The sequence below is a fragment of the Anomaloglossus baeobatrachus genome, chromosome 4 (genome assembly GCF_048569485.1).
Source record: "Anomaloglossus baeobatrachus isolate aAnoBae1 chromosome 4, aAnoBae1.hap1, whole genome shotgun sequence".
NCBI lineage: Eukaryota > Metazoa > Chordata > Amphibia > Anura > Aromobatidae > Anomaloglossus > Anomaloglossus baeobatrachus.
In genome coordinates this window covers 490802838-490816578 of record NC_134356.1, presented here as the reverse complement: position 1 = coordinate 490816578, position 13741 = coordinate 490802838, and the positions used below count along the sequence as shown (strand labels likewise).

Genomic DNA, 13741 nt, shown 5'->3' with positions numbered 1-13741 from the left:
GTTACCAAGCTGTGGGTGGCGTGTCACCGCTCCTCACAGCTCAGCATGTCGTGCGCTGTCTCCTTCACTGCAGCGCACCGCAAGCAGGAGCAATGCTGGCCTGTGCTGAGCGGTGAAACGACGCCCACAGCCCAGTCACTCAGGAAGTCTGGGGCCGGACTCAGTGATGTCGGGTCAACTGGAGTTTGACGTGACATCACTGGATCCTAGAGGTCACGGAGTCTGGGGGTCACTTCATGGGGATGAGAGGACCACAATAGCGCTGCTCAGAGGCAAAATTGGCTGAACAAGGTATTTAGAAAAAGCCTTCCCTATCAGTGTTACAGAGATGTGGCCACTATTACAGATTAGTGAACCACCTCTTTAAACACTTTACAATGCAAAATGCCACATTGTTCATCTAATATAAAAGATACTATTAAATAAAAGGAAGACTGTACTGTATAGTCCATGTCATAAAAAAGTCTTATTATACTGTACCTTGTTGTGTAGTATTACTTATTGTTCGGTCATAATGCAGACAAGAACCACATCTATCAATACTGACAAACCCATACGTACATCACATAATGATTCATATTGTTTCTGACCGTAAAATGGATATACACAGCATTTTGACAGTATTTTTGTCTGGAACTCTCAATCACGCCCATCTTATATAAGATCGTGGATTAGTTACCTGAGATGAGCTGACGATCCTTCTTTTGTCTTTACACCAGTCCATACAGAGCACTTTATTACCATGGCCCTTCAATGTCCGCCTCGTTTTCATGACAAACTGGCCAAGAGACTCCACACGCTCAGCCACTTGATGTACTGCAAAGGAATGGTGCAGGCCATTACTGATAGGGGTAAATACCTCATAAATACAGTGTGCAATCATAGAAGTTTCCTAAGGTTGTAGTCAATTCTTACACTGCGGTCAACATTTCATACAAGCTCTAACACATACTGGTAGTAGAACCAGTGGCTTCTCTTTATGTGAGCCCGAACATGTTATCAGCTAGCTGTTCCTTCATAAACGTAGATTTAATTATAAAGACTGGTAAGAAAAACTGCCTTACATGAAATATACCAATACAATAGTAGAGGCTATTAGTAAACCATTGGTTTCCATCAGGAGAAAGTTATATGGAAGTGCCGGTCTATCACTGATACTTTAACCAGCCACTGCCAGCATGAATCACATATTATGGCTAGAGAAGAAAAGACCTGAACTTTAGAGATCAGTGTTCATACTGAATACAAACTTTAGAAAAAATGAGTGTTCGAGTTTGGAGTTCGGGTGATTTACTTATAGAAACCACTCGCCCGAGCATCACTGTTCTTGGGTACATTCGGTGCTCAGCCCAGTGCGAGCCACATTCAGTGTTTCAATGGCTTGCACTTGGGGTAACAACAGCATTATGAGATGTAATACAAAAAAAACCTCTTAAACCCTTACTCCCCCTCCCCCGGAAGTGTTCTCTTTAGGGCTAACTGCATGTTGGCAGAGACCCGAACTGCCCGATCAGTGACTTCCATTGATGTTCAGGTCAAGTCCAGGTCTAGAACAGAACTTTACCTAAAGTCTAGCTAAGCCCGCAGAACCTAAACTTCCACGGGTCCTCTCATCTCTAATTATATGATTTATAGACACTACCTTATCACCACATATAGTACATTCTGAATGTGAGAACCAAGTAACTACTCCACATGATATCTCTATTTACATCCACGGACAAGGAACAAGGGTATGCACACTTGGCATTGGGTCCCCAATTCTCCAATAGCTTTACAGTCCCCCATTATTGTCAGTTATGAAATTTATAGCTCAGTTCCTTAAATGCAATCTAATACAACAATTAAAAATTGCTTTTGGCAAGATGGTGCCAATATTATATTATTATTATTATTATTATTGCCCCTCATTTGGATAAAAAGTCCAGTTATTGAACTAAAGACATTTGACAATATTGAGCATGGCTGACCTCTCACTTTCCTAATATAAAAAGTGCATTTCAATGTAAAATGTTACGCAAATAAGCAGAATACTACTGCATAAAAATAAAAATATTTTAATAACTTACACTTTAAAGAATTATTTTGTTTTACTTTTTTAAATTAATAAAAAAGCTAATTTGAGAAAAGAATCACACTCTACACCAGGGGTTGGGAACCTATGGCTCACGAGCCAGATGTGGCTCTTTTGATGGCTGCATCTGGCTCGAAGATAAATCTTTAATGGGGTGGCAAGGCGGCGAGCCCGCAGTAGCTGGTGGACTGCGGGTGCTTCGAATCACCCGCAGTTGACGAGATCGACTTCAAGTAAACAGCCACAGTGGCTCAGCGGCCATTTTTTTGAAGTCCATCGCATCGATCTGCGCACACACCGTGACTATTTTCTTGAAGTTGATCTCGTCAACTGCGGGAGATTCAAAGCAGCCTGCTGCCGTGACACCCCACGAGACCGCAGCAGTATCGCCGATCCTCCACACACTGACCCTCTTGAGCTGCGACACCCCCTTCTCCGTACCTACAGCATCGCCTACCCTGCCTCCTGGGACCTTCTGAGCTGCTCCATCACCGCCGCTCCCCTCTGGTAAGTATGGCTCTCACGGAATTACATTTTAAAACATGTGGCATTCATGACTCTCTCAGCCAAAAAGTTTCCCGACTCCTGCTCTACACATTGTGGTAATACCAGCAGACAGCACCTGATAGGACCTCATTCTTCTACAATTGGAATTCAAATTACAAAAATACAAACTTGAAAAGTGAAATGTAATTGTGGGTCATGTGAGTAAATTACTTGGTTGCTGAAACATAAAGCAAGTCCAAAACAAGTAATCACAAACAGGAAGAAAGCCCATGATGCCCATGATGTATTAGATCAGTTTCTTGGAAGAGATAAATTATTTCACAAGACAGCAATAATAATGTGTCATGCGCTTCTTTGGTGATGGAGTAATATAAGCCAGTTATATCTGGCACAAGGTCGGAAAGTTGACTTCAAGGTTCGTGACCAAGTGACTATTATTTTAATAACACATGTAAGGTTAAGAAAGACAAATTCAGAACACAAATTTATATTGTAGTTAGATTGATATTGATTGACTCAGTAGAGGAAAGTATTATATATTAATACTGTTGTTGTACACACCCATAGATATGGACATTTTCTATGTAAACTTAAAGGGGTTCTCCAGAATAGAGCAAAAATGTCAGTATAGATAAATTTCTATATACATTTAAAGCGCACCAATCACCAGGATTTTCCTATATAACCTAAAGCCAATGCTATACTGGTGCTATTATGATGATTCTATACATACCTTTAGTGGTCAGATTGGATGTATAGTTTTTGAAACACAAGCAAGTAAAGTTTGTAAAATGAGCAGCTGTTTGAATGGCAGGAGCTGCCAATCAGCTAATAGCTGGTGTGAATTTTGATAGTGATTCTCACCCCCCTGCCTGTCCGTCCTCCCCCTGAATTTATGCTAATTCTATTAGAAAATAGTATTATTAATTGACTAGAAGGACCTGTGCTGATGTCATACACATGTGACCACAAGGGTCAGGGCCTCAGCCAACATAGCTGATAGGAGGAAGTAACATTATTTCACCCACCAAGAATCAGCAAAAACATTAGTGCATGCCCTCATCATCTCCCGCCTTGACTACTGCAACCTCCTGCTCTCTGGCCTCCCTTCCAACACTCTTGCACCCCTCCAATCTATCCTAAACTCTGCGGCCCGCTTAATCCACCTCTCCCCTCGCTATTCCCCAGCCTCGCCACTCTGCCAATCCCTTCACTAGCTTCCCATCGCCCAACGACTCCAGTTCAAAACATTAACCATGACATACAAAGCTATCCACAACCTGTCTCCTCCCTACATCTGTGACCTAGTATTCGGGTACCTACCTGCATGCAACCTCAGATCCTCACAAGATCTCCTTCTCTACTCCTCTCTTATCTCCTCTTCCCACAATCGCGTACAAGATTTCTCCCGTGCCTCCCCCAAACTCTGGAACACTCTACCTCAGCATATCAGACTCTCCCCTACCGTGGAAAGCTTCAAAAGGAACCTCAAGACCTACCTCTTCCAACAAGCCTACAACCTACAATAGCCCTCAGTCCAGTACAACACTGCTCAACCAGCTCTGTCCTCACCTATTGTACCATCACCCATTCCCTGTAGACTGTGAGCCCTCGCGGGCAGGGTCCTCTCTCCTCCTATACCAGTCTGTTTTGTACTGTTAATGATTGTTGTACGTATACCTTCTTTCACTTGTAAAGCGCCATGGAATAAATGGCGCTATAATAATAAATAATAATAATAATTGTTTTTCTGTTGGCTGAGGCACCACCCCTTCTGATCACATGGGTATGACCTCAGTACAGGTCCTTCTGGTCACTTAGTAAAATAATTCCATAATAGAATTAGCATAAATAACAGCTAGGGGGAGGAATAACAGGCAGGGGGTGGGAATCACTATCAAAACCCTCCAAAGCTATCAGCTGATTGGCAACTGCTGCCATTCAAAAAGCTGCTCATTTTACAAACTTTACTTGCTTGTGTTTCAAAGCCTATACTTCCTAGCTGACAACTAAGGGGTACTTTGCACACTGTGACATCGCTAGCATCAGCTAGCGATGTCGAGCGCGATAGTACCTGCCCCCGTTGCACATGCGATATCTTGTGATAGCCGCCGTAGCGAACATTATCGCTATGCCAGCTTCACACGCACTTACTTGCCCTGCGACGTCGCTCTGGCCGGCGACCCTCCTCCTTCCTAAAGGGGCGGGTCGTGCAGCGTCACAGCGACGTCACACGGCAGGCGGCCAATAGAAGCGGACGGGCGGAGATGAGCGAGATGTAAACATCCCGCCCACCTCTTTCTTCCGCATTGCCGGCGGCCGCAGGTAAGGAGATGTTCCTCGCTCCTGCGGCTTCACACACAGCGATGTGTGCTGCCGCAGGAACGAGGAACAACATCATATCTCCTATTGGTGCGACATTATGAAAATGTCCGACACTACACAGATCACCGATTTACGACGCTTTTGCGATCGTTTATCGGCGCATCTAGGCTTTACATGTTGCGACGTCGTTACCGACGCCGGATGTGCGGCACTTTCTATTTGACCCCCGACGATATCGCAGTAGCGATGTCGCAACGTGCAAAGTACCCTTTAAGGTATGTATAGAATCAGCATGATAGTGCCAATATAGCACTGGCTTTAGATTATATAGGAAAATCCTGGTGATTTGGTGCGCTTTAATTAGAAAATCATAATCATTTTGTCTAGAGAGGTAATTAGTATAAAATTAAAACGGTCTTATTTCAGTGAGAAGGACCTGACCTAGAATGTTTGGACAGGTGCCAGTGAGCATGTGCAGTAGAAGCTCCACAGCTTCCCTTAATAAATAGGAAGATGTGACTCGCTCTTACTTCTGAGATACCATAAGAACCCAGATAACAAGAGGTGGTTGACACTTCTGAATAAATAACAATATGAGTATCTCCAGGTCACAGCAAAAGGAGTTTCCTACTGCACATGCTGAGAGAGTTCCTGCCAGTGGAACAAGGAGGCGGCAATGTTAATTCTTTTGCGATTGCTTATCTAGACATAAAGCTTGTGAATTACTAATAACACTAAGTTAACTGAATTTAGGTACTTATTTATAATGACATTTCCATTAGTCTTCTATTCTCTTTCTATTTCTGGAGAACCCCTTTAAATACCATTCGTGAAATACAAAAACAAAACAACTTGATGACAGATCAAGAAAACCTTTATATTTAGTGAGGATTTAGAAAACAATAAAACTAAATAATAAAGTGTTGACTATAAAAAAGTGGGCCGTGTTTGGCTATGAGATAACATGACCGCTCTTTTCCTCATTCCAGATCATCCTTCACACCCAGATACAATAATAGTCGGCCTAGCCCTCTGTTACATAACCATTACATAATTATTCTAAGATGAAATTAATCTCAAAAGACAGTAGCTTTTCTCCATAACATTGATAATCACAAGGAAATGTTTGTTTTATGTCAGTGGTGACTAATCGAGTGGTTCTTATAGTGTCTCACAGGATGTTTCTGCAGGGACCTGCCTCAATGTACACTGCTATCAGTATTGGGTTCTACGTATCAATGTACACTGCTATCAGTATTGGGTTCTACGTATCAATGTACACTGCTATCAGTATTGGGTTCTACGTATCAATGTACACTGCTATCAGTATTGGGTTCTACGTATCAATGTACACTGCTATCAGTATTAGGTTCTACGTATCAATGTACACTGCTATCAGTATTGGGTTCTACGTATCAATGTACACTGCTATCAGTATTAGGTTCTAAGTATCAATGTACACTGCTATCAGTATTGGTTTCTAGGTATCAATGTACACTGCTATCAGTATTGGGCTCTAGGTATTAATGTACACTGCTATCAGTATTGGGTTCTACGTATCAATGTACACTGCTATCAGTATTGGGTTCTACGTATCTATGTACACTGCTATCAGTATTGGGTTCTACGTATCAATGTACACTGCTATCAGTATTGGGTTCTACGTATCAATGTACACTGCTATCAGTATTGGGTTCTACGTATCAATGTACACTGCTATCAGTATTGGGTTCTACGTATCAATGTACACTGCTATCAGTATTGGGTTCTACGTATCAATGTACACTGCTATCAGTATTGGGTTCTACGTATCAATGTACACTGCTATCAGTATTGGGTTCTACGTATCAATGTACACTGCTATCAGTATTAGGTTCTACGTATCAATGTACACTGCTATCAGTATTGGGTTCTACGTATCAATGTACACTGCTATCAGTATTAGGTTCTAAGTATCAATGTACACTGCTATCAGTATTGGTTTCTACGTATCAATGTACACTGCTATCAGTATTGGGCTCTAGGTATTAATGTACACTGCTATCAGTATTGGGTTCTACGTATCAATGTACACTGCTATCAGTATTGGGTTCTACGTATCTATGTACACTGCTATCAGTATTAGGTTCTACGTATCAATGTACACTGCTATCAGTATTGGGTTCTACGTATCAATGTACACTGCTATCAGTATTGAGTTCTAGGTATGCTCTCAGGATTATGGTGGTGCTAGGGCTAGAATAGTCCCCTGCTGCTCACAATTTCTCTATGTAGCTCTATGCAGAGCCCTTACAACCCTTATCTGACCTCTGTTAGCAAAGATAACAATTTCAGGCTATATTTTGCTAGTTTTAAAGGGAACCTGCCATCAGTTTTTTTCATGTGTGAACGAAGACTAGCACCTTTTAACAGCACCTGTGCTGCATTCCATAAAAGTGTATATTATCCCCTAACTCCCCCTCTATGCCCCCAAAAAACCTTTATATATTCTAATATATTTAAATACTTTATATTATCCAGCGAAGTCGTCACTATGTCATTGCTATGGCATCTATATGTGACGCCCTGGCAAAACCAGGTAGTCACACATAGGCCCCCGCATAACACCTTCCCTTACCTAGGTAACATACAGCCCGCCTGAAACCCTAGTCCCCGCCCCTTAGGGCAAGACAGGCACACCAGTGGGCGGGACCAGGCGGTTAAGAAACGCCCACCTAGGGGTTTAGACAGCCAGGGGCGGGAAAACAGTGAGTCCAGTTTAGACAGATAAGCTGTAGTTCAAGTTGAGAGGAGTGTGGGCTGGAGCTAGGTGTAGCTCCAGCAGAGGAAGTTCAAGTTGAACGGTACCAGGGTAGGAGCCCTGGTACCTTGGCTAGGTGGCAGACGGTGGTCTCCGTCAGCAGAAGACGGGAAGATGGCTCGGCAGACCCGAGGAAGACCGGAGAAGGGTTGAAGCCCACAGGTACCAACACCGGAGACCCGCCCAGAAACCGGGCACAGAGGGGGTACTCGGACCCTGAAGCCAGGACCGAAACCAACGGCCTAGCTAATTAACCGATTGAGGGCAGGATTATAGGTCCTGTCCCAACCTAAGTCCCAAAAAGAGACAACCACCCACAGAAAGGGATAGGGCAACTGCCATGGCCCATAGATCCCACGGGTCAGCGTCAGCGGGCACGGCTCCTCAGGCACACAGAAAGCCGGGAGCGGACTCCCGTGTTCCATACCGGGAAGTCTAAACACACAACCACAACTAGTGCAGAGGAAAGGACGGCGACCACCAGCCCGGGTGGGGGACCAGAGTATAACAGGCCACGGCGGCCGGCCACCAGCACCTTGGTTTATCAAAAGACTCGTGTGATTCATTCAATTGTGAGTAACCAGCTATCCCCTGGTCCATCTGGGTGTGCAAGCCCCTGCCATCGCCATACACTGCATAGAGACACTGGGCCCCAGGGCAACCATCCCTACCCACGGAGGGGTTAACATCCGGCTGCCATTACATCTCCCCCGGGTATCCCACAACAGCAGCGGTGGTGTCCCACTTCACCACACACCGTGGGTGGCGTCACAAACATTCTATTATCAATACGTCCCCCTTTTATTCGGAGTGTCCGTGCGACCCCCAGGTCCGGGGAACCCCTCGAGCCGTACCGTAGGCCCCGGATACGAGCAGCGCCGGCTGCTGGCACGGGGGCGTCACATATACTTTCTCTCCACTGCTGAATGCCATCCATGTGCTCTGATTAATGTGGATGACTCTCTTGTGTCATCCACATAGCCGGGGAAATCTGGCGCCTGCGCAGACACATCACCGGCTTACGCATGCGCACTAAAGTATTATGCTCTGCCCGCAGTAGGGAAAAGCAACATGTGCATGCGCTGGCTGGCAATGTGTACATGCAGGAGCGGGACTTCCCTCAGCTACTTGTATGATGTATGAGGCGTCATCCACATCAATCAGAGCAAAAGGATGGTGATCAGCGGAGGAGAGGATGGATTAACACTGCACCAAAGACACCTATCTGACCAGACAGTCCAGATTTACATACAGTGCGGGAGAATGTCAAAAGGTTTTTTGGGGGGTGTACAAGTGGAGATAGGCGATAATATACACGTTTAAGGAATGCAGCACAGGTGCAGCTGAAAGGTCTAGTCTTTGTTCACACATGAAAAATCTGGTGACAGGCTCCCTTTAAGGGTGAAGGAGGCAGCGCATGACTAGCTCACCAGCATGAAAAATGCTCCATTAAATGCGGCCATTCTTTTAGTGTAAAGTTGTCTGAAGGTTTAGTTACGCTTTAACATACACAGATTAGCAGGAGCCCCTTTCACCATGTGGCCCTTGGCAAGTGCCCATCAGGCCCATGCACTACGATGGCCCAGGTTCTATGGTATAAGCATACATTTTATATAATATATGAACAAATTAGATTCATTTATTAAGAAACACTAAAGTGAACCTGTCATATTAAAAATGGTGTCTGTTCTGCTGGTAAGATGGTATAGAGCAGGAGGAGCAGATCAGATTGATAAATACACATTTTGTGGGAAACATTTCTGTAAAATTTGAATTTCAATCATTGAAATCCCTGGTGTTTGTATTCTTCTGTGGCAAGTATTAACTAATAGGACCGCGCACTGGACTCATAAATACCAAAAATAAGGCTTTTAATGAGTTATATTGACACTTTCCCAACAAACCTATATATCATTGTGCTCAGCTTCTGCTTATCTGTGTATCGTGCTTTGCACAGATCGGACTGCGTGTCCAACGTATCCCATTAATAAATGTGGATGGTATCTTATTGATAACTTGAACTCTATCCTCAGTGGACAGAATTAGGGGTTTCACTGGTTTTATCAGTTCTATCAACAACTCAAACAAAAAACAGAAAAAAATATAGAGCCTGTAAGAAGAAATGTATTCAATGGCCCCCAAGGTGACCACCTACTCTGTCTACACTTGGCCCAAATGGACATACACACAACAGAGAGAAGAGGAAGGCTGGCAGAAGCCGTCATTGTCCATGATAAATATGCTCTAGCTACAGTATAGAGTACATTGGCAACGAGGGAGATGCATGGAAGATATTTGGGCACCACTGAGGTTAGCAATGGAGAAAACGAAACCCTAAATTTAAAGTTAGAACCTACGATAAGAAAGTCATAGATATGGTGTTGGGAGATCAAACTTCTCTAAACTGAAAATCTTCACGAGATAATTTCTTAATGCTTCAAAGATCTGTGCAATAAATGAATGCATCTTCTACAGTATATCCTTCCTGTGTGTCACCAGCGGCGTCTGAGACATGACTTTGAAATCAGTAAAAAAACATTGCAATAGTTCAACACAAATGTGTTTCTGATGACTCTGTTATCCTGTGTGATCTCATTTACACACTTGTTTTTGTTATTACATTAATGCATGTAAAGGTTTGTCATTGTTAAAAAAAGTCTAGAAGGAAGACAATGGCCCCGATTCATCAAGACTGACATTTTCAAGCCAGTTTTGATGATGGAGAGGGTTGTAGTGTGGAATGTCTGATTCATTAATAGACGCACTCCTCCTAATAAATCAAGTGAGGCACGAAGTAGTATGCGCCTCTGTGTGTCTCGCCACAAATCTTACTCTATCCATGAACTGGAGTAAGAATTGTGGTGTAATGTCCACCTACGCTCATATACCCTCATAAGCAGGTGGCTTGTACTCCTCTGCAGTGTCATTGCTGAAATCTTTGCTGAACTTCTACCTCTGTGATCTGTAGTTAAGTAGTTCATGTATTTTCCCCTTGTGTGTGCTCCTTGTATTTTTTATAGTGTTTAGTGGGGTTGATGAAGAGCTCATCCCATCCATTCCCTATTTAGGGCCCAGCACTAAGGACACCTAAAGTCAGGTATCCGGCTAAGCGCATTGGTGCCTAACCTATCTAGGGTGGTGAGGGACACCAGAGACCAGCGGTAGGTTTGGTCAGGGGTCACCATCTTTCCTTTCCCTAGACACAGAATTTCCTTTCACATTCGACGTTCGCTTGGTATTGCCCTGTATCTAGTGTGACACGCACATGGGGTAATATTGTATTTTAAAATTGAAATTGGGGGGTGAGGGAATTGTTCACCTGACTGGGTTGTGTATGTCACAAATTCAATAAATGCCCATATATTATTCAGCTCACCTATGAGTAAGGACGTTTTTTAAATTGTTTGTCGGAAACGCGTCAGGTATTTCTATGCCTGCAGTTTGTTAAGATGTAGTGCCTTTTGTGATTTTCTTTTTACTATGATGGAATAAAAGTTTGTAAATTTTTATATATACATTTTTGATGCTGGATCCATCCTTTTTCCTCTTTCCTGCCTGTGAAGGAGGAGTAGCTCCACATGTGGTAGTACTTCAAGGAGCTTTTGTTTCCGGTTCATACCAAACCCTTTCTCAAAATTGAACTACATATTTCTATACATTTTTTTATGCGCAGAGTTGTAACTACAATATGTGCAGGGGTTGAAATCGCACCCAGGCCCTGAATCCTAGGGGACCCTAAGGGGCCCTTTGCACACTACGACATCGCAAACTGATGCTGCGATGCCGAGCGCGATAGTCCCCACCCCCGTCGCAGCTGCGATATCATGGTGATAGCTGCCGTAGCGAACATTATCGCTACGGCAGCTTCACATGCACTCACCTGCCCTGCAACGTCGCTCTGGTCGGCGACCCGCCTCCTTCCTAAGGGGGGCGGGCCGTGCGGCGTCACAGCGACGTCACACAGCAGGCCGCCAATAGAAGCGGAGGGGCAGAGATGAGCGGGACGTAAACATCCCACCCACCTCCTTCCTTCCGCATAGCCGGCCGGGACGCAGGTTGGAGATGTTCCTCGCTCCTGCGGCTTCACACACAGCGATGTTTGCTGCCGCAGGAACGAGGAACAACATCGTAACATCGGTCTTTCCCAATTCATGGAAATGACCGACGCTACACCGATGATACGATTACGACGCTTTTGTGCTCGTTAATCGTATCAAAAATGCTTTACACACTACGATGTCGAGAGCGACGCCGGAAGTGTGTCACTTTCGATTTGACTCCACCGACATCGCACCTGCGATGTTGTAGTGTGCAAAGGGCCCCTAAGTCTCTTTGATTTGTATAAAAAAGCCAATGATGTTAAAGAATTGCATATTTGGGACCCTATTGGAGCTTTTGCATTGGGGCCCATGAGATTCAAGTTACGCACTGATTATGGTTTAAACAGGACCAGTCTATTAGGTCAGGGCCACACGGGGATCTACTGCGATCCTCGCATGACACTCAGCTCACGCTGGCAGCACAGCAGGAGCAGAGTGTCATGCGAGTGTCAGTGCGAATGAGGTCTGATCATGCGATCGGACCTCAGCTGTGGGGGGTGGGCCAGCTCTGAGGAGGGAAGGGGCGGCACTGAGGAGGGGCAGGCCGGCTCTGAGGAGGGAAGGGGCGGCACTGAGGAGGGGTGGGCCGGCACTCAGGAGGGGCGGGCCAGTGCTGAGGAGGGGAGGAAGGGATTTATCTCCCTCTCTCCTCTGTAGCCGGCTATTGCCATTCTTGCCTCTCACTCGCAGTAGACCGGTGTACTGCGAGTGCAGTGCAATTTTTTTCTTGCCCCATAGACTTGAATGGGTGCGAGAGAAACAAGACTTGCATTACAGTCAGAGCATGCTGCAATTGTTTTCTCGTACCGATTAGGGCTGAGAAAATAATTGCTCATGGGTGCTGACACATAGGCTAATATTGGTCCGAGTGGAATGCGATAAAACATTGCATTCCACTCGCTCCAATTCTCATGCCGTGTGGGTAGGCCTTAAAATCAGAGTAACATCTCAGACCAGAAAAGCTCAAACTCCCACCGGCTGACACTTCTCTTGCTAAATTATACAACAGATTTATGGAGGCTACCGCTCAGCAAACTGCTGGCATAAGAAAATATATTACATAGAGTCTGGTATTCCCTAATAAATACGTTACATGTGGAAATAAGATAAGAAAAGCAAGTATCAAATTGGATTCTTTTTGCCGACATTACTTTTATACAGTATATAGTGTTCCAGTGCAACTCTCTAGGGAAGATATTTAGGTCTTTCTGTTGGTTTGTATGACTGAAAATACATTTGAGATAAATATTATTCAACCTCGATTGCAAATTATGTGAATTATGCAAAATATACAGTGATAGTCAAAAGTTTTAGATCTAACAAATTTTGGTTTTCACAAAGTTTCCTGCTTCAGTGCTTTTACATTCTTTAATCAGCTGTTTTTCTGGATACTGACGTACAATTCTGTGTTTACACTTTTATTGACAAATACATTAAGCTTATACAAAAACTCAATATTTATAGCCTTGACCCTTATTTTTTCAAGACAATCCTCAAAAAGAGGGTAGACAAACAAAAACACAGATTGTGATGAACTCCGAGCACTGATTAGGCACAGATGGGCGGTTGTCACCCATCAGTCAGGATTTGGCCTAGAAGCGGATTTGCAGCATTCCAGGGTGAGTTGCAGAATTTTTGAAAAATAAGGGACAACACTGTAATTACTGAATTTTTGCATAAACTTGATGTATTTGTAAATAAAGTGTAAAATCTTATGAAATGTTATAATTGTACATAGTAACCATAGAGACATCTGACTAATAGATCTAAAATCACTGATGCAGCAGACTCTGTGAAAACCAAAATTTGTCAGTCTCAAAACATTAAATTGCTCAGAAGAACTAATAGTAATAATTTCTCCAAATTCAACACAAAATGCCACTTTTAATGACTTCTTGTTGCCACAAAATATTTTAGTAGAGCACCTTTTGGCTG

General features: G+C 43.9%; 1 protein-coding gene across 1 annotated transcript in view; it reads right to left on the bottom strand.

The window, feature by feature from the left end:
* GNB5 (G protein subunit beta 5) overlaps positions 1-13741 on the bottom strand; it is a 75830-nt gene that overhangs the window by 51267 nt on the left and 10822 nt on the right. The window contains exon 2 of the mRNA XM_075345781.1: positions 680-816. Coding sequence (XP_075201896.1) covers positions 680-816 — 137 coding nt within the window. The remainder of the gene's footprint in view (positions 1-679; positions 817-13741) is intronic.